Source organism: Patiria miniata, unplaced genomic scaffold, assembly GCF_015706575.1.
Source record: "Patiria miniata isolate m_02_andy unplaced genomic scaffold, ASM1570657v1 HiC_scaffold_17, whole genome shotgun sequence".
Lineage (NCBI taxonomy): Eukaryota > Metazoa > Echinodermata > Asteroidea > Valvatida > Asterinidae > Patiria > Patiria miniata.
Window position 1 is genome coordinate 1,229,927 of NW_024037055.1, and position 21,257 is coordinate 1,251,183.

Genomic DNA, 21,257 nt, shown 5'->3' on the forward strand with positions numbered 1-21,257 from the left:
AGCCATGATCAGTCAGTGAATGGTAGGAATTTGTATTGTGATGCTCTAGTGGGTGCTTTGTGCTAGGATCCATATAAATACGCCCCATTTTTCGAACCAGTCATCCGCTTGACAACAGAAACAGCAGCGTCGGATGCCTTCAGTTCACAGCTATTGCAGTGTCACCCTCGTCGTGTTGACTACGACTTCCTTTGCTAAAGGGCGAACCTGTTGTACAGACCGTAAGTTCCTTCTTGCACTTTGGGACTCTTTCGTTTGTCATTAGTGACATAAAAAAGTTAACATTTTGTTATTATGACTGGGAATTATTTTTCTTCTATTTCGAGCTCAATGGTTATGACCTTAATTGGGCATGTCAGGGTCGGCATTGACGATTAGATTTTATGGTGGTAACATAGGCTAGTTTTTATTGTCGCAATGTTTTTTGTTTGCCACGGTTTCCGTAAATTTGTTACAATCTTTTTATGTTATGATATTATGATCAAATATTGGAATGTGGGGGTTTTTTTTCATTCATTGTCTCCAATTAAAAGTGACTTTCATTCGAATCGGCATTTTAATTAATACACTTTTTTGCACACCTCCTGGATTGTCCTATATCATTTGCAACGACACCAGAAGTGATTCTGCATTCCTCCAAAAGCTTCAAATCAGCACGGGCTTCAGCTTGGTTTCCAGCGCTGCATTGGACATTTGGGGACGCCAAGTCAACTGTAGCAAATTCTGAAAGTGAGTATTGTTTTGGATGGCGTTTAAATCTTACTTTCTCGTATATACAAAACTGAAGAAAATCGCTCAATACGTTAATTCCTCGTGTACATCATCTACAATTTCAGTTTAAGGAAATTGCAGTATGAAGGACACTCCGTATTTTATTGTCATGCAACAATTTCTTACAAAAGAGGGCGCGCTATACAAACACTGCTCACCGCGCTGATCCGACATACGTCTGGCCGTTTGATATGTAAACTACAGTTATTGAAAATTGACAAGAGCCGCCAAATAATAAATGTAATATATTGAAGGATATTGACGTGTAAGGGTGCACACCTGTTAATAGGCCTAAACCCATCCGCCGAGCCCATGAAAAGAAGTTATACCCTCAAAATATTCTACATTAGAGAGTTCCGAGAGCCGTAAAATGGGGAAATTGAAAAAAATATGGCAATAAAACACTGGCCCAGACTTGGGACTTCCAATTCTGAGCATTTTGGATGCAATGAAGCTCGAAAGTGGCGCTATTTTTTTTCATGTTGTGGAGGGATCGTTTTTCAAGATGGCTACTTTTTTTCCGCTTTGGGAAAAATAATTCATAACGTATATTTTGGAAACAAGAACAAAACAGGTTTTTTTTAACATTGCATTAATTACAATTGGTTTTAAGAAACACATTCCATATCGATTTAACTATAAAAAGGTAACCACTTGGTACTCCGCAATAACATGGAGCATTAGGAACAACATTTTCGGAACGTACTCGAGTTTGTGAACATATGGCTTTTCCGGATCTTCAATAAACTTCGATCAATATAATCAGATATTTTTAAAATGGAATTAAGGTTTTGCTTTCAAATTCAAGCAGCTCCCTGCCCCATCCCGCCAAAAATAAAATGGAACAGCACGGAATTAATTACGGCAGTTATAAAAAAAATTTGGCACTCTGCGCTATTCCAACCCAATTAAAGGGAATATACATCATTTGCTTTTGCTGTAATATTCAGAAATGGATGGAATTGGGGGGTTGGAAATATATAGCAAATATAGTTACACTGACTTTTTGGAGGTTTTGGGTTCAAAAATGCTATAGAAACCATGAAAAACAATCATTTTCCTGTAGTCTGGTTCCCTGACTCCATTTAAGAAGAAACAGAGCAGTTTACATACATTGGGGAATTGTAAGGTCAGGGAACCAGTCTAGCTGGCTTGTACCCGTTCATAGGTTGCAAACAAGTGCGATGGTCAATTGGGGCCAGTATTTGAAAAAAAACCCAGTTTTTTCCAACGCTGATCGGCCGATCAGCGTTGGAAATTGATACAAAAATACCACTTTTCTTGAAAATGACAGTATACCAGGTGCCATGATTTTACAGGATGCTTTACATTGTCATTCACTAACAGTCCAGCAAGGTATTTCAAAATGATTTGGTAGTTTTATTTTTTGATGTTTGCAAATGTTGTATTTTCCCTTTAATACTTCGATCCTCCTAAACTTCAGATGAAACCTACAAGTAAAACAAACAAACTTTCTCAACGCTTTAACCTTAAAGGGGCCGGGCGGAATCCCCCCCCCCCCCCCCCTCAATGTTTTCAGCCATAGCCTTGATTTTTTTTTTCGCGACCCGAGCTGTCCTGACTTTTTAGCCTCGAGCCTTGCGCATCTTTTGATACCAAAAACATAAAATACGGACCACGGGTTGCATGCCGCGCATAAAAAAAAATATAAAATTTAGTTTAAATTTTCCCATATACGTAGTGTACAAGGAACAAAATTACTATTCGCGCATATGAATAATATAAGAATTAGCCATAATTCCAAAACCCTTTGATCTATAGTCATGAAAGTTCTGGGGTATGTTCATGAGTAGTTGTTCTATGCATGTACCGAGTTTCATAAGTTTTCGTCACTCTATGGCCGAGATCTTAGGGGGAGCGGAACTCCCCCCCCCCAACCCCTCCCAACCCCGACTGACTTTGGTCAAAATAGCCCGCCCCTTAATTTTAGGGGATTAAGGGTGCTGCATGCTTGCCATGGGTGGTTGGCAACGTTCGCGTGAGTGGTGATAACGCCCTCTCGCGGCGGCGGCGGTTCGCGTAGCGGTCCGGTCCGGCGCCGGCGCGCCCTCTCGTACTCGTTTCAAAATAGAAACCAAGATTAAAAACTAGCGAAGTAACAACGCAAAATACTGAGTGACACCCATTTTCTTTATTGTTCGAAAGTAAGCCTGATTTATTTTGACACGGCGAGGTAGCCCTAAATAGAAAGATGGACAAAGAATTTCAGAGAGAGGCAAAGAAAGCTGGGTGAGTTATTTTAGCCGGCAGGACAAGCCCCGTCCCTTTTCTCATTCTGGTCCAATTTCCGGACATTCGGTTCACTTGGGAAAAAGGTGTGATTTTTTGTCCATAAGCCCGTAAATATGGCCAATTTACTGAACCACACTTGGAACATGTACCTGAATTTGCCGAAAGTGTAGAACTTTGTCAAATTTGGTTTTTCACATTGTGACTACCTACCGTATATCGTCAGACCTCCTATTGTAAAGCTACGCGCTCCTAATCTGCTAATCATCCTGCTAATTTTATGGGGCCGTATCATAAGCCCGACGTCTAATAAGTCCGAAATTTCTGACTTATGAGGCCTCGGACCTATGAGGCATCGGACTTATGAGCGGACCCCTCCTTTTTCAGGCTACGCACTCACCTTTAAATTTTTAATTTAAATTTAGCATCGTGTGCGTCTTAAAACTGACGTACTTTCACTTGCAGACTTTGGATCGAATCCTTTGATGCATGACATTTAACCAGCAGCCGGAAAAATGTTGAAAGAGAATGCTTTACTGGTAAATCAGGCAAAAAATGAAAAAAAAAATCTGCTTTTAACAGCTAATTAGGAGTACAAATTAAGCCCCTAGTACAAATGCAGGCGGATGCTTCAGGGCCTGCAGAATTCAAAAACATGACCATACAGTGATTTTTTTTTGGTCTCCCTGTGTCTTCAAAATTATAGTTAACACGTTGTATATGATACTTTGCAGTTTCTACAGGGGTTTGAAACTTATGGTGCAACCAAAAAGACATGCTTCTTATATGATCTTGGATTTTTTGGTCATATATTGTATTTGATTAAAACATGTTGACAATTGTCTCTGTTGAATGGGATGATCAGAATAACAAGATAAACTGGGTACTACATTAATTAAATAGGTAAACTAAATATGTATAAATTGTATAAATTTACAGTAAATATGTAAATACATGTATAGGCCTTTGTATAAAATACAAATCATCTATTGAGGATTCAACCATTAAATTGAAATTAATCTTGAAATTACCAAAAGTGTATTGGCATTGAAAAAAGGAAGGAAAAGCTCAAGGAAATATGTCTTCCTAAATGTTTTCCAAGGGCTTGACAAAGTTCTACATTTTTTGGTACGTGTTCCAAATCCAAGTGTGGCCCTATAGACCTAGGCCTATAGACTACATGTAGTTAAAGTAGTAAGTATTTAGTCACTATACTGCACTATAGGAAAGAATGTTAGTTTCTTGACGCCACTTCTTTGGTTGTGTACAATGTCTATAAAGATTTGAGTACATTTGAGAGTTATTTCGAACAAAATAGGAAATCTGTTTTTCAGGGTGCCACACCTAAAGAGCACGTATACCTCAACTTTATTGTCAGGATATTGAAAAAAAAGTTGAATTGTTGCCTAAAGATTTTTTGTAATACCAATATATGCATATTTCAACATCTACATTGTAGGCTGTTTGACGGACCGATGTCATCTTGTGAAGCAGAACTACAAGAACTCATGCGACAGATTGACATTATGGTCCACAATAAGAAGACAGAATGGGAAGCTGACCTTGAGCGGGTTAAAGGTCAACTGAGGTCACGGGATCAAGAAGTAGTGACTCAGCGGGCTATGTTAGAATCCAAGCACCAAGAGGTACATTGTACATGAATACTATAAACTGAATTAAGTTGAATTAGACCATCAGCCTGGGGGTTTGGTCAGTATGAAATCAGGGCACTAATGATTATAGTGCGCATGCGCAAGGTATACCGCCCCTAGAGTGGTAACAAGCATTTTGATGGACAACTTGAAAAAAGGGTGATAACACCCAAAAAGCTGCCACTGCTGCAATGCCATCACATATTTTCCAACTCTGGAGGTGTATACCTTGCCAAAAATCGCTATGACGATTATTCCCCTCATTTGATACCGGTGGCCAACATTTTGGACCGAGGCTGATGGCCTAAATTAGTTGTCTTTGTACTGTACCTCATTACTATAAGGAACACAATAGGCTGATTCATTAATCCCCGCCCACAAAGCACGACAATAACACATATGCGCCTCTGCAGTGTCGTACCACATGTTTCAGACACCCATTTGATGTACAGTCTGCAATACATGTGGACATAGGGCGGGGCTCATAGGACAGGTCTTAAAAAAATTGTTTGGTACTGGCACAGTGTTCATTTATTATTGTAATTTTGGCCATCGAGCAGTGCTCGAAAAAGTTTTTCATAAACTTTGAGATCCTATGGGATGTTCAGTACAGCCAAAGGTTTGATACGGCCTTAAAGATTTTTGCAGATTAAGGATGATATCTAGGTGTAAAAGTATTTCCTTTTTTTGGTAGGTTGGTCGTCTTCGACACCAACTAGAAAGCGCTGAAGGAGAAAAGCAATTGTTGTCGTCCCAGTATGAACAGAAACTCAAACTGCTAAAAGCACAGGTATATAACAAGACATGATTGGTACATTGTACATACAGACCTTCACAGTAAATAATTTAATTTTAAAAAAGCAATGGTATTATTAAATTTACAATTATCAGAAAAGGAACAAAGAAGTACATGTCTTTAACTGATGGTGTAGACTACTTATTCTCTTGCCCTCCTAGCTTAGCCAAAGCCATTGTGGCTTTAACAGGCATAGAACGGAGCAGCAAAGCTGCGAAACAACTGGAGCGGAGACCACATGCATGAGTGGCGAAGCCATAGGGCTTCGCCAGTTACGCATGCTAGCTTGGTCTTTGCTGCAGTTGCTTCGTGATTCCGCAGCTTTGCCGCTCTAAGCCACGGTGGCCTTGGCGAAAGGCTATGTGTGAAATGTTTTCAGGAAAGAAAGATAGAATTTAAAAAAAAGTGGGCAAGAGTATCCCCAGGCTTAAAGAGGTTTAAACCAACCAACCAAGCCCCCTTCCCCCAAAAAAAATAATTGTTGGGGATCCTACGGTGCTGCTGTAATCTTGGCTGGTTTTGTTGTGTACCTGTGCACAGCTGTCTAACTTACAGAGAGACTACGAGAAAGTGGAGAGGCATCACAGTAAGCATGCAGTGGGTGCCGAGAGAGAGAAAAACCAGGTTAACATTCAACTGCAAGATGTTCAGAATCAAGTCAGGACGGCCCAAGCAACAATCCTGGTGGGTGTTATACATGTAATTATCAATTACTCCGTTCACAAGTACTAGGGCTGCCAACTCTCACGCATTGAGCATGAGACTCACACTTTTCAGGTTGTTCTCATGCGCACACGCAATTTCTCACGCTCAAAAAGTGGTCAGAAGTTGACTCAAATTGCACCAAAGAGCGTCTAGAATCCTAAATTTTTCACGACCGTTCAGCGGGCCCCAAACCCCGGCCGTTCGCGCTTTGCGCTCGCATTAGCATGATAACTTCTGATCAAGCTCCATCGTCAAATTCTCACTCAGCTCTTACTCAAAATTTGGCAGCCCTGAAGTACCCTTCCTGTGGTTACAAAGGCAGGGTTAGGGGAGACCACTTGGACATCCGAACCTGGTGCCTTCTTCCTGCCATACATGTACATGTGCAAACTAGTCTGCCCCGCACATTGGGTCCAAACAGTGTATATCTTTTTTGTTGTACTCAACTTTGAGAACATTTTGTTCAATGTTGACTATGAGAACATTTTTCAATGTGGGCTATGAAGGAAGCTTGCACCAGTGAAGAAACTAACAATTTTCTCAGTGCATTCGTATCCCACCTGCCACTAGTTATGATAACCACAATCCATTACCCAATACTGCTGCTGTCAATATGTCAGCCAGGCACCAGTGTATATTAATATATATACTCACACGCTCGCAATGTTTGTGACATGCATGTACAGTAAAATATGCATGATCTCAGAAGGGGGATGTGTTAGCAACAGCTGCATAACTCACCTCATAATGACACTAGTAAAAAAAAGAGATGATGGATGTTGTTTTATTTTGCGTCTTTACTCAAAAGTGACAGTTTTTTTGTCTGAATCAAAGCCAGTTTATGATAATACCATGTACTGTACCTAACTGTATTTTTTTGTGGAAATCCATGCAAAACTGTGGATTGTTCCTTTATCTATTTTTCACTTGAAGGATCACCAGAACAAAGCCAGTGAGTGGGAGATACAGAAGAGAGTTTACAGACAGCAAATAGAAAGCTTAGAAACTCAGAGGAAGACATTAGCTGACAAATGTCAATTGATCCAGGTAGGCAGGTGGTAATAGTCTAGTGGCATCATACAGTGCACTTTCAATGAAGAATACGTGAGACTTGTGAGTGCAGGCCAAGCCAGGCATGGTATTCCTTCGATTTTAGTGGGATTTCCAATTCTTGTTGCTGTTCAGAAAAAAATTGGAAAGCCCAAATTAAACACAATGCAGGGTTCCATAGTCAGGAAAGGCTTGCAAAGTCCTGCTGTTCAAAGCCACCTTAGAAAGTAATGGAAAAGTCACGTAATCCTGCACTACCCAGACGTGATGATGGGAAATATTTAGTTCTTCCAATTTATGCTAGGAAGATGCCAATAGGATGCCTTATTGGTTGGAGGTGGCATTTAAGTTTAACATGTTAACTTACAAAAGTCTGAGGATTTTCTGTTTGAAGGCTGGCCAGTGTATTGTCATAGGCTTCTGATGAGATTCCAAAATAGTGTTGGAAGTTGTCATCATGGACAAGCCGTGGCTGAGAACCCTTGCAATGGTTTTCATATGTATGATGACAAGAACATAGTGAATGGTATTCTGTATATATGGTATCCTTGTGCATGGAGGCCCTAGTTCATAACAAATGTTTTCTATCCATGCAATGAACGTAAGTCTGAGATTGATGTTATCTTACCACAGCAACAGTCAGAAGGTTATCAAGATCAACTGACCAATCAACGTCACTTGCTGGAGCAAACAGAGCTGAACTTCCAATCACGCCTTACCCACCTGGAAGGAAGCCTGACACGCTGCCAGGATACACATGAAGGGAAGAATGATGTCATCCAGCGGTTGGAGGAGAGATTACATGAGATGAATGGCAGCATGAGGGTCGGGGAAGGGGAGAGGATGGAGGTGGAGGAGAGATGTAGGAAGTTGGAGAATCGTCTGAAGGTAAGTAAAGTCTGTAACAAGCCAATATGGCCCATCAGGCTGACGTTTATCTCCAGTTTCTTTGGCATGAAACTACTTAGAATATTTCTATTCCCCCTGGATGGGATGCTAGTCCATCGAAGGTTACTAGCCGGCTAATGCCTGTACCCACTTATACTCCTGGGTGGAGAGAGGCAAGTGGAGATTATGGCTTACCCAAGGACACAAAATATGGCCAGCTGCTGTATTTAAAGCCCTGACCCCCTGATCATGAGTCACAAACCCTAAGCACTAGAGCACACTCCCGCTTCTGAAGTTGAACTGAGATCTTCAGGCCTGAGGGAGTGAGTGGGGTCGGAGAATGAAGTAGTGATAATACTTCAACATTTGAAACAGTTATGAGGTCCTTCATTGAAAGAAGTTGTAGTAAAATGAAACAACTGCAGAGTCCAGGCAATGGAAATTTAAACTAAAGTTCGCCTGTCTGCCATCCTAATATATTTTGGTCAACTTGAATCCCTATAATGTGATTTGGTTTAGCAAGACTCTAGAATGGCTGTCCTACGCAGGTAATTTGCCTGAATATTGTAGTTAATATAGGTTGTGTAGCAGTTTCAAGAGCTTTTCATGTTTGCCATGGCAGTGTTTGGATGATGAAAAAGCAAAATTGACTTCAGAGTTAGAATCGCGAGACGATCTGATCGAAGAGGCAGAGAGAGCTATGAAACAACACAAACTAAAGATTGCAAAGATGGAGGAATCATTAGCACTCAAGGATGACATGATCAGGTAAATAGTTTTCTAAAAAACGTTGTTGACACCCCCATCCCCTTATTCATTTTTGCTCCGGCAAAATCACTATCCTGTCAGCAAAATTGTGTGTCTGTCGATAAATAAATGACACCAATTGTCTTATTACATGTAAGTTGACACACTACATCGGCTCCAAAAATAATTTTTCTACAATGATGGATTTTAAGAATTTCAGTAAAGTTACTAAACTGCCTAAATAAAAGAGATTTTTCTTTTGTTGGTACCCAGAAAATGGCAGCTTACAGCACCCTCATTCACTTAAAAGTATGGCCACTTATCTGTAACACAATGAATGCTTGAATTTAAGGTCACTCAGAGAAGATAGTGGGCAGGAGGCAATACATCGAATCCATGAGCTACAAAGTCAGCTGGAACAAGTGGAGAGGGATAATGCCCGATGGCTGCGCACTGAGGCACAGCTGCAGGAAGATAGACACAGACTGCAAACCAGGTCAACTCATCGTGTCATATGGGGGCCAATTTACTGGCACTGCTTAAAGGCATACAGGATAATAAGCTTTTCAAGTATTTTGTTCCTTTCCAATAGTAAAACCACTGAAATCCAAAGAAGAGTTTTCAAAACCTAAACTGTTGAAGTTCAAGCTCAGAACACTTTTCCAAGAAATAAGTGAAAAACCCTGCACAACATTTCAATCACAAAATTGCTGCCAATTACCTATATTTCTGGAATGACAGCAAGCCAGATGGAATAATATCACAAGGTGTTTAGTACCAGTACAATCTTTATTCAAGGTAAGCTTTTTGATAATAATTTGGTAAGTTACTTTTGGGATAAATGCAAGTGATCAAATGTGCCTTTAACTATTTGCATACAAGATGAGGGTGTATCAGCATGCGTTGATGAAAGCTGGAGGCAGTGAGCCATCTATGCTATATCATTGCACATTGTTTTGACTTGTTTTTTTTTGGGGGGGGGGGGGTTTGGCAACTGATTTCCATTCCAAGCCATGAAATGCCAGTATTTAGTCCCTTCCCATATCCAACCCTTCAATTAATATAAACGTGTTTCAGAAAAGTACTGAAAACATCCTTAATTAAACTAATGCACCTGTGATCTGGTTTGTGTACGTTCACAAGCATAATTCATACAATAATAAAGAGTGAAATTAAATGAAGTGATTTTGTACCATAATTGGGCCCTTTATGTTAGTCACAAAGAGTGGGAATAATTCTAAACACTTAATATTGTTTCAAGAAGTTAGTTCTTTTAATGGTGTCATAGGCCTGCCAGTATCATAAACTTTCAGTTAAGATTGATGTACTACTTGTTGTGAATTGACACAGGTTGGACAAGTCTCATTTGGAATGTGCACGGCTTAATACAGAACTGGCTACCAAGATAGATGAATTACGACATCTAGAAGGTACAGGAACACAGCAGCTACAGGAACAACTGGCTAAGGTTAGAGGCTGGTGTAAGCAAAATGTTTTACTCTGTGCCACAGTGTTGTTATGCTATACAATGTTTGTCAGATGTTACACATTCAATTCAATTCAATTTCTGGTTATTATATGTGATGCGATCAGGCTACATGAGTCGTTTGTCGGAAATTTTCATTTGGAGATTCAGGCCAAAATACGACCACTTCATCACATCACTTCATCACATATCTTGGTGTTCCGACTTCCATAATTTTTAAACTAAAGATGGTATCAGCATGCGGTTTTCACAGCAGTAATGCTGAGATTGTGCTCTTTTCAAATCTGCCAAAAAAAAAAAAAATTGACCAGGGCCGACAAACCACTCATTTGCTTGATCGCATCACATATTAGATAAAAAGCACCACAAATACAGAGTCAAAGATGCTGGGTGCCGAATGTTCAAGGGGCATGGAATGCTCTATACGAGACACATTGTCCGCCTCAAGTTCTTTGCGCACTATAAGAAAACAGTTGTATTTGACTCCAAATCAGCAGCTTCACAGCCAACATGTTTCGCAAATACACACACTAGTCAGAAAGACTTGGAATTTACTGTGCTCACATTCAATCTGCCCCTTGCTGTATGTTGTTTATGGATCTTTGTGAAATATGGGTATGTGATGATATTACACTGAAAACAACTAAGGGTGTTATTTTTTTACCTCTTGAATTGTTTTTTTTTTTTTACATCAGGAATAATTTCAAAATATAAATCAATGTTATGACTTTGATCCCTCTTATCCATCAGCAATTAAAAGCATGTAAATTAACTTATATAAAGAGCATGTGAATTGACAATTGTAAACTGACTAGGTAGTAGTAACCACCATGCGTATTGATTGTCGTGTTCAGGAAAAGGCATGTAGCAATGAGCAGGAGCAGCGTTATCTGTCTCACCTAGATGGCATGAGGTCAGAGGTTGCCGCGTTGACTTCCGACCTTCATCTCCGTGACAATACCATAGCAACATTGAGTCACAAGCTGGCGTCTATGGAGAGGAAGGAGAGGGAGGAAGAGCAAAGAGCAGAACGGCATCAGCATGAACTACAAGTTAGTATTGTTTCTAGTTTTATCAAAGCTGAACCATCACAAAACGTTTTGTACCCACTGTGCATCATGATAATAGTAATAATAATAATTACGATAATAATCACTATTGCGCGGGGGTAGTGCACACGTGCAAACATCACCCTAGCTACATGAAAAGATGGCACATCCATTGCAACGTTTTGCCAAGATAACTGATGCGTAACTCAACAAAATGTTGGTAAATACATGTAAATGTAAGTATGCGATATAGTTAACAAATATAACATGGTATATTTCAGGTGAATAGTTGATATTAGCTCCACTCGCTATTGGAAGTTCCCTCAGCTTTGTCTGTTTACATACCAGCCTTGGTTCAAGTATAGATAGTTCAGGCCAAAAAAAAAAGCTTCTGCTTCCGATTACATGGCATTTGAAAATAGGGTAGGTTGGTAGGTAAGTTTTTTGTTTTTTGGCAATTTTTTTTTGTAGGATCATATGGAGGCGTCTGCATGTAATCAAGGGTAAAAGGTAGAAATTGATGTTTTTGAGTGCTTTTTCTCATTTTTCTTATAAAACAATTAGGGTAGGGCTGTCAGAATAGGGTAGGTAGGGAAACCGGAAGCAAAAGTATATTTTTACTGGGCCTTAGCTAAAGTTTGCTAAATGTTGAAGATGAAGAATATTTTCTTACTCTGTCCCATCTTTGAACCTAAGATAACGAATGCCCAACTGGATGCGTTGCGGATCGAGAACCGGAGCTTAAGAGAAACTAGTAGCAATCAAGAAGTGACTGCTAATTCATCAGAGTTGATGAATGCTGAATCCCAGTTACAGGAGTTGGGAAACCTGCATACACAGCATATGAAGACCTCACAAATATTACAGGTGGGTGATAGACCAAGTTTTATCACAGCGAATTTACCTTTATTGTTACATGCATACAAATTGAGAAGCAGCGCCGTAAGCAAAAAGTATACATTTAGTGCGCAGGTATGGACTACATGCATTCAAATGTATTTGTACAGTTGCATTTTGACAAACCTAAGTTACATTGATAATACAAGGCTTTGCTGTAAGCATTAACCAACAAGTGTAAAATGACAATTCAAACGGTTGCTATAGTTTTACCGATTTTAGTGTGCTTTCAAAATTTCCATTTTTACACTATGTAGCTCGTCACACTTGAAATGCATGTACATGATGGCGAATGATAAATTAGCGGATGCATAGCACCTGAAATAAGGAACTGGGTTTAGGAATAGGAATGCGACATTTTCTTCATTGATATATTAGGTAATATTTCTCAAGACGAGAGTAAATCAAATTAGTAATGGAAAATTATGTGTGTGGTGTGTATTATGACATACTGGTCAGTTAGGAGAAATTTCTCTGCAGCTTAATTTCCCATGGATTTGAGTTATTTTGTATTTCATGGACTGGGTTGCAGTGTATGCAGATGCTAGTCCATATGAATTCCTTGCACAAGTAATTACCCCTCAATGGTTACACAGGAAGAGTGGGTGGAGACTACTGGGAGGGACATTGGAATGCACTGCAGACAATGCCTGATGCTCACACAAAGCTGCCCAAGCTTTTAGTAGGTTCAGAATAAAATAAGCCACACTTACTTTAGCGAACCATATATGCGGTATGTCCCTCCCACTAGGGATCTTGAACTTAGTGGTCTCTAGATAAAAAAATGTCATCTGCCATTTTGTACATGGAGGCCACATGAAAGAGGTTAATAAAGTGACAAACGGGGCACATCCTTACTTGTTATCATTCGCTAGGATGAGAATAATATGCTGAAGAGGAAGCTGACATCACTAACCCAGCAGCTGCTGGAATCAGAAACAGCCAATGATATCAAGTATCAAGCAGCCATCCAACAATCATACGTCAAGGTAGCGGAACTTAGGCAGGAATATGAGAGGTGAATATCTAGGAGATTTCTTCTTGTTTATTCTTTTGTTTCAAGCTTTTCAAATGATATTCTCCTATCATGGCTCATGATAGGAAATTCCATTATGTGCAATTCCAGCATCATGGGCATTACAAATCAGAGAATTTCTGTACTTTAAGAGCTCAGTGAATAAACCAAAAAGCGTATTTTTCAAAGTTTATAGATCCATCATCTAGTAATGGTCAAGTAGATTACACTCTAAGAGTTTTGGATCTTTTCTCTGAATCCTTAATAAGATATCACGGTTAATTGTCTTATAATACTGAAATTGTCCTTGTCCAGAAAGCATAAATTGGGCTCACCTCAAGGTTCCTTGAGGAACACTACCTGTGTCTGTGTGAGTGTCAGCTGCTACACATTCTGTGCATGTATAATAGATGATGCTTCGTGACTACTTGTAAGGGCTCAGTGTGCAGGACACCAATTCAAGTTTCTTTGACAATTCCATCTAACATTAACAGTTTGTCACATTTCATCTCGTCCTAAGTCAGCTCACAAGCTCACAAGCTGAAGCTATTCAAATGAACGGTGACACAGACACTCTTTTTTGGTACTGATCATCTTCTCTGTGACTGAACTTGTGATTTACTTCTGACTGGACTAGTGAAGGATTTATTTGGGGCTCATCTTGAGCAACATTGATTCTTTCTCTATCCAGAAAGCTGGAAAAGCTGTCTGAACACCAGAGTCACAACACGGAGATGTTGCAATCACAGCTAGACACAACAGTGCAGCAGGACGAAGCTGAGATCGCTAGACTGAGGGGCATGTGTGCAGCACTGAAGAAGCAACTCAAAGAAAAGACACACTCACTTAATCGTAAGTCAAGTATGAAGTGTATAAGCAATAGACAGATCCATTAATAAGGCCACTGTGCAAATAGCAGGATTCCAACAGTCATGGTCAAATCCTGGAAAATAATAGATTTTCATGAATTTTTTTATGCCTGTATGCTCTATACTTGTTGCACGTTCAATGCACCATTGTGTCACTTTTGTGATGCTCAAGGGGTCTTGTACCAAAATGAAAGGCGTACAAGGGAGTGGTGTCCCTTGCCTCCATAGCAATATGCTCCAAGATGCCACAACAGCGTAGGAATCGGTCATGGAAAGCCCTAAAACAATTCCTTGGGAAAGTCATTGAATTTCCTTTGAACCTCTTACAAAGAGTGAAGTGTGCTCTGTTCGTCTCCTGATGACAAACAGAGCACACTGTACGACTCAACGTTTCGACCAGTGTGCTCTGTTCTTCATCATCAGGAGACTGATGATTAAACCAACTGGCTCTTCTCAGAACCACACAAATCAAAAGAGATTTTATTCAGATGGTATTACCGCAAACCTTCCATTCTTTGTTCATGTCCACCATGCAAACCTACAAGTCTCATTTAGAACCAGCTTATATTTAACAATATATTTTAAATTGTTCATTCTGTTTAGGGCTAAATTACATGGAAAATTTATAATGGAGTGTTTTTTTCCCAGACTGTTTTCATGCAGTAATTGTGTTTTGCTAAATGAAATCAGCCTCGATCTGTAGCATAATAAACAAGTACAAGTACATATGAGAGTTTATTTTGTTTTGTTAATTTTTTCCGTAATCTTCAGGGTTGCAAGGGGAACATTCTGCAATGGCCGGCTTTGTCAATAACGTCCAAACCATTGCATCCTCCCCAGCCAAGTCCTTGAACCATTTGTCATCTCATTCGTCACTCCATCTGTCACCCAATCGCTCACGGTCTCTGTCACCCCAAGCATCCAACCATTCATCAACCCTTCGCCCCAGTCATTCCTCCAGCACACCACATGCCCGGCAGCCATTGCCGGCTGCTAAGAAGTTGTTTGAGGATGACTATGAGTCAGCAGCCATAACAGAAATGTTGGGCTTTCCTGAGCTAGTTATCCCAACCAATGAGTGGCAGTCCAAAGTAAGTTGGCACATTACATAGTATTTGTAATTTCATTGGAACTATGTCATTCCTTAAGAGAGTTAAAAGTTGAACTCTTGGGTGATGGATTGCAAAGATGGTTGTGTCTCCATGATTAACAAATACATGCGTACCAGTAAAGGCTGTGTGATAACCAAGTGTGCTCACTGCCTTGATTGTTTCCATGTCAAATGAATATGTGTGTTTGGGTTTTGGGGAAGGTTTTGGGCTGGGTTTTTTTTTTGTGGGGAGGAGTTTGACATTACCAATTTCAGGAAGAAGAATTGTTGCCTAGGGGTGTGTGTTTACTGGTAGTAAGGGAACAGATGACCACTGTGCGAGATAACCGCTTAGGAGGTGTTTGCGCAGTAACCACCAGAACCCAAACAGGGTACCCAATTTTAAAAACATGGGTACCTGTTATAGAAACCCAACCCAAAAATTCAAATCTTTGAAGTTGCTGTTCTGATTTTTCACACAATAATACTACCAGATCCGTGCATCAATGCAGCAAGATAAAAGTGTGTCAGTGAGCTTTAGCTTTATGTTGAAAACAGAAGGTTCACAATCTTAATAAACATGATATCAGTTTTGTTTTTTCATTTAGCCTGGTTTTCATATTGAAATTTCCCTTTACACGACATTCAAAAACCTTTGTTTTTCATTGTCTGAGAAGTCACTAAGTAATTTGTAAAGTTGATCACGGGTACCTGATCCCATAATCTGGAACTGGTTCCTGACATCAGTGACCAGTATTCGGGTACTCGGTTCCGATGCACAGCCCTATTGTTGCCTATTGCAAGTACTCATTATATGGGTGGTCACAAAGTTAGAAACTAACACAATATTTTTCAACTGTTCAAGGACCTGTCACTGAACTTAAATTTGAAATTTTATATCGAAAATACCACAGTGTTATAAATGAAAGAGCATGCTTCCCAGCCATTTTACAGGGTGTCCCCCAAAAAAAGCTCCACTCTCCCTTTTTTACAAATTCAAACAAACCTGAATGCATAAATTTTCTTATTATGCATGGTAAGAATGCTATGTGTCTTGGTTGTTATCTACCAAAAAAATTGGATCAAACTATCAATCCACTAGGGACAGAAATGCTTAAATATGAACTCGCCTCCATTTGCCAACTGCGCTGGGGACTCAAATCACCAATTTTAAAATGTTGATTTTTGTCAAGTGTGATTTTCAAAAATTCTACTTGGTATCTATTATGAACAATTGTGAACAATCAGCCATAGGTGAACAATTGTTACTTGTGGTTGATTTACAAATAGGTATTTTTAGTCCAAGTCCAATAAATGGACAATGCCATGGTAGGTTGGTTTTCTCTTGTTTGCTTGATAACGACTGATGACTGGTCTTTCATAATACATGTAGATACCAAGTAGAATTTTTGAAAAGCACACTTGACAAAAATCGACATTTTAAAATTGGTGATTTGAGTCCCCAGCGCAGTTGGCAAATGGAGGCGAGTTCATATTTAAGCATTTCTGTCCCTAGTGGATTGATAGTATGATACAATTTTTTTGGTAGATAACAACCAAGACACATAGCATTCTTACCATGCATAATAAGAAAATGTATGCATTCAGGTTTGCTTGAATTTGTAAAAAAGGAGAGTGGAGCATTTTTTTGGGACACCCTGTATATAAAGACGGATGAAACTCCCGGAAATTGTTTTGACTGGAGAATGTTATTGTATTTCCTTACATCGTTCACGAATTAATTTCTTAAGATGATGTTTTAAAGGGAAAAAAGGCTAGAAGTTGCATTTAAAGCCTTGAGCTTTATTATAGGCAGTACCGGTACTGCAGATTTATGTGGACTTATTGGTGTTTTAAACTTTTATCTATCACAGAGGCCAGATTCTAGACAGTCCATCACAGCTAGCTTTGTAGCCGAGGACCTACGCAGGACCAAAGATCTGGAGCAACTTCTAGATGATCACATTGCCGATCTGGAACAGCAGACAGAAGACACGATACAGAGGAGACGAATGGCAGGAGATGGAGGAGATCCAAACAATCATAGGACTGACAGTAATATGACATGAACATCAGTCACAACAAGAATCCTGGAATATTATTACCTCAGCTGTGCATATATATAATTCCTGTCTTTATTAACAAAACAAGACGTGTCAAGAAAGCCTAGGTCATTAAAGTCACAATCACAGGATTCATTGAATAGCAAAGTGAGAAGACAATAAGGCAAGGCAATAGAACTGGAAAACCATTATTTAAGATGAAAAACATTAATCGATTAAAGATAACAATTCAATGAACGAAAACTTTATCAAGGGAACTGGAAATGGTCATGAAAGAAGTTCAGAAGGAAAGACAAGAGGGATCAGTCACCCACTCTGTCGATCCAGATACAAGTGTTGTATACATGTATTTGGAGTAGAATATTACAAAAGATAATGGATTAAAGATACACAATACAATATAGGGACCATTAGAAATGGTGCTTGTAAAAGATATGTATTGTGGCTGGGAAAAAGTTTCTTGTTAATTCAAAATGTGCATGGTTATTTTTATCTGGCACACTGTAGGCAATGTACATTTCACATGAAAATGTTTAGATGTATAAGGTTTAGCTATGGGTTTACTTATAAATAGCTACATAACAACCAAGTAGATCCTTGTCATTTGATTCGTGGATTGTAGGTCATGCGGCATTCATTAATCGAACCATTGCACGGCCTACGTCATAACTATGCATTTTGGTTCTATTCACCTTGCATTTTCATCCCATCCCTTTTGATCTTTTGCACGCCGCGCGCACGCTTAGACGCGCAGTGGCCCAGGGCTATAGATCTTTGCGCTATTTAGACCATATCATGCATTAAAAACTTGCCTTTGAAGTTGATGCAGTTGTCTTGATGATTTTTTTTGGCTTTGTTTTATGAACTTACAATGTTAATTTTCAATATTGTCAATGATTTGACTTTTAAACCTTTGTAAGCCTTGAACAAGCTAAAGAAAACTAGTGGATATGATACAAACCTCCAATCGAATGACAAAGATCTACTTGGATGTTATAAAAAATAATGAATGTGTTTCATTCATTTCGCCTCGTTAAATTAAATATTCAATCTTTCAACTCATGAAAATATTCTCACCATTGCACTCATAAATATTCATTATTTGTATATTTTACAACGCCTTAATAAATCCCTATCATCTGATTGATAGATCACAGGTCATTAAAATATTCATCCCAACCCACATCCCAGCAGCACTGCAAGAAGCTCCATTACACAGTATAGAAGTTATATTGTACTGCATGTATTACAATCAGATTATGAAGATTTATTCATTCAATGTATAAAACATATCTTTCATATTCATGTAATTGAAGGAATAATTTCATTTTTGTGACAGATGAAAAGTTCCATCCACTTGGTTTGCCTCGTGGAATGGAACATTCCATCTGTCACCAAATGAAATTATTCTTACCATTGCACTCATAAACAGTCATCATTTGTATACCATTTTCTCTGAAATTAACCATGTTGTGTTTGTTTTATTACACCTCATAGTACGTTTTAGCTGCAACAGTAAACACAATTCTTTGAGAAATAAAAGGATTTTTCCATCGTGAAATTTTAGTATGATACCACAAGCAATCGCACTTAAAAGAGCTTATGTTACATATTGGGGAGTCAAGCAGCTCGCAAACCTATTGTGTAAATTTATGGATGTGCTCTCCCATGAGACTTGAGTGGTCCTATTGTATTTGAACTGTGTGTGCTAATATTTTCCGTCCATAAAACGAGAATCGTTAATGTCGGGCCTCTCGATTTTTGTTCAAACTTATGATACCTAGGAATACATACATTAATATAGTTTAATTTTTATTTCACCATTTAAAGAAATGTGTAAAGTATGTTTTCAGAATCTAATCTTCCAAAACCAAAATTGAAATTTATAGAAAATGTCCTTCTGTGCAGTGAAATTGAAATTGATGCATTACACATGTCATGTTTTGCAGCATGAACTTGCTTGCTGTATGTTGAATGGAAATTGCATTTTTTCTTTTTTTTCATTAGAATATATATATTGTTATATTTGTATGACTGAAATAAAATTTCAGTGAGGGTTAATACAGATGTCAATGATTTCTGGTAACTACAATGGTGAGAAATGCCTAGAGCCAACCTCTCCCAGTGGCCTCCCCCCTCAGGCCTGAGAAAGCCCTTTAATCCCGGTCCAGATACTTTTGTCCATTGTATCCAGCCATTTTAAAGTAGCTGTTGGTTAAATTGCATGGTCCAATGTCCACTCATAAGAGCGTTCACTAGTCACTATTAGCCTTCTTCAGTTTTTTTGTCTGGAGGGGTACACCCCAGTAAATAGGCCCAAAATCCGTTCGCCGAGCTCATGAACAAATGTTACACACCCAAATTATTATAGAGTTCTGAGAGCCATGGAATTGGGGAATTGAAGACATATGGCCGGCCCTGCACCTCTGGCGTGGGCTTGGGGCTTCCAACTCTGAGCATTTTGGATGCAATTTGCCATGTTGTGGAGGGATCCTTTTTGGCTATTTTTTTTGTCCAGTTTTGGAAGCATCATTGGTTTTAGGGGTGGTCTTTGGGTGAGAAAGTCAATGGTCATCCCACCAAACAATTGAAAAGAAAATGAAGGAAGACATGTTGCCCGTAATTTTTCTGTGCAGCCTGAATATCCGTGAAGTTCTGAGTATTTTAAAAAAGAATTTTGAAGTGTGGGGATTTAACACTGGTGTCCAAGGATTTTTTTTGCTGGGGTGCATCCTGAGGGCGGGCTTTGTTGATGGATTCGTTCGTCCCCACCGGCGTATTTTTTCCCCAAGGTTAGGGCAACATATATGTGCAATTCAGTTTTGAATCACTGCAAGACATAGGTTCTCGTTCTCCCTGAAATCAATTCAAATTAATGAAATTTTCCTAAAATGAACATGTTATAATTGTGTTGTTTAACTACTAAGGGGAAAGTGCCTGGGTTCCTTTGTTCGAATGTAATTAATATTACGAGGCAAATAGGCCTATCATATCAGCGCGGGATGGCGTGGTTTGGGGACATCATCAGTAACAGCTATACAGTTTTAAACAATGACCGATAAAGGCCTTCATGGGTCCTACGTAGTTTTGTTGAATATTCAATTGTATGAAATGGTTCTGAGGCTATTTTTTACATAGTATCTGTAGTCTGTACTGAGGCGTTGAACCAGAAATTGTTCAGATGGTGGTTCGGTTCTATTTGTTTCTATATAAGCAGGATCGAAAAGGGCACATCCTTATTTTGCGCTCATGCACTCGTTTTTCATTTAGTAAATTAATTTTGGAAGTGCACTTTAAATTACTTAAATTAGCGGCCACCGGCACGGCACATGCGACTCTCGTGGACAAAATCTCTCGGTGATTATTATTATCAGGTGAAATGCAATTTATGAAGCGCACATTTTCTATGAAAAAAAATCAAATGTGCGCTTTACAATGATTAAAACCGGATATGTAAACTAGTATTGATTAAAAATGCATTAAAATCATACATTAAATCACCAGATACATTAAAATTATAAATGAAAATCAGAAATACGTTGTACATCAAGAGACATCAAAAGATTATGTTAAGTTAAATTCATTAAAATGCTCACATTAAAATCAATTACAAATCAAGCACTTTTTGAAAGAGATGATTTTTCAGCAGCGTCTTAATTAAAACGGTTTAAGCTGGTACATTTCTCATATCAAGTGGTAACTTGCTCCACAGAGAAGGGACAGCGTATTGAAATTAAGTCCTGGTCACCTTAGGAAATTATGGTAAGAATCAACTGAAAGATCAATGAGGACCTTTTCTCATCACCTTAACTTTACTTTTCAAATTAACAATACAAATATATTATATATTTTTAAAAGGGTGCGGTCTTAGCCGTGCATCCACTGCATCAACCTTGCAACAGCTAGACATTATACATGTAGTAATCATT

At 38.9% G+C, this 21,257-nt stretch overlaps 1 protein-coding gene across 3 annotated transcripts; it reads left to right on the forward strand.

Moving 5' to 3' along the window:
* Window positions 1–626: 626 nt before the first annotated feature.
* On the forward strand, window positions 627–19,393 carry LOC119723327 (centrosomal protein of 63 kDa-like). 3 transcript variants are annotated; one of them, XM_038193896.1, is made up of 15 exons: window positions 627–729; window positions 4,481–4,667; window positions 5,368–5,463; window positions 6,010–6,153; window positions 7,108–7,221; window positions 7,858–8,112; window positions 8,735–8,880; window positions 9,212–9,355; window positions 10,210–10,327; window positions 11,200–11,397; window positions 12,091–12,261; window positions 13,167–13,309; window positions 13,998–14,158; window positions 14,947–15,266; window positions 17,140–19,393. In XM_038193896.1, the coding sequence occupies exons 2-15, from the start codon at window positions 4,497–4,499 to the stop codon at window positions 17,332–17,334; spliced, it is 2,376 nt and encodes a 791-aa protein (XP_038049824.1). In that variant the 5' UTR covers window positions 627–729; window positions 4,481–4,496; the 3' UTR covers window positions 17,335–19,393. The 3 variants fall into 3 exon arrangements, with proteins under 3 accessions (XP_038049824.1, XP_038049823.1, XP_038049825.1); XM_038193895.1 differs by lacking the exon at window positions 627–729 and adding an exon at window positions 2,788–3,021; XM_038193897.1 differs by lacking the exon at window positions 627–729 and adding an exon at window positions 2,788–3,021 and having other exon boundaries at window positions 15,016–15,266.
* The last annotated feature ends 1,864 nt before the right edge of the window (window positions 19,394–21,257 follow it).

What these genes read in the sequence shown, in the direction of transcription:
- LOC119723327 (XM_038193895.1), top strand. Translation starts at nt 2,984, where the DNA reads ATGGACAAAGAATTTCAGAGAGAGGCAAAGAAAGCTGG. An exon ending in AGAGAGGCAAAGAAAGCTGG is followed by an intron (nt 3,022 to 4,480) that starts GTGAGTTATTTT and finishes TCTACATTGTAG; the next exon opens with GCTGTTTGACGGACCGATGT. An exon ending in TCAAACTGCTAAAAGCACAG is followed by an intron (nt 5,464 to 6,009) that starts GTATATAACAAG and finishes ACCTGTGCACAG; the next exon opens with CTGTCTAACTTACAGAGAGA.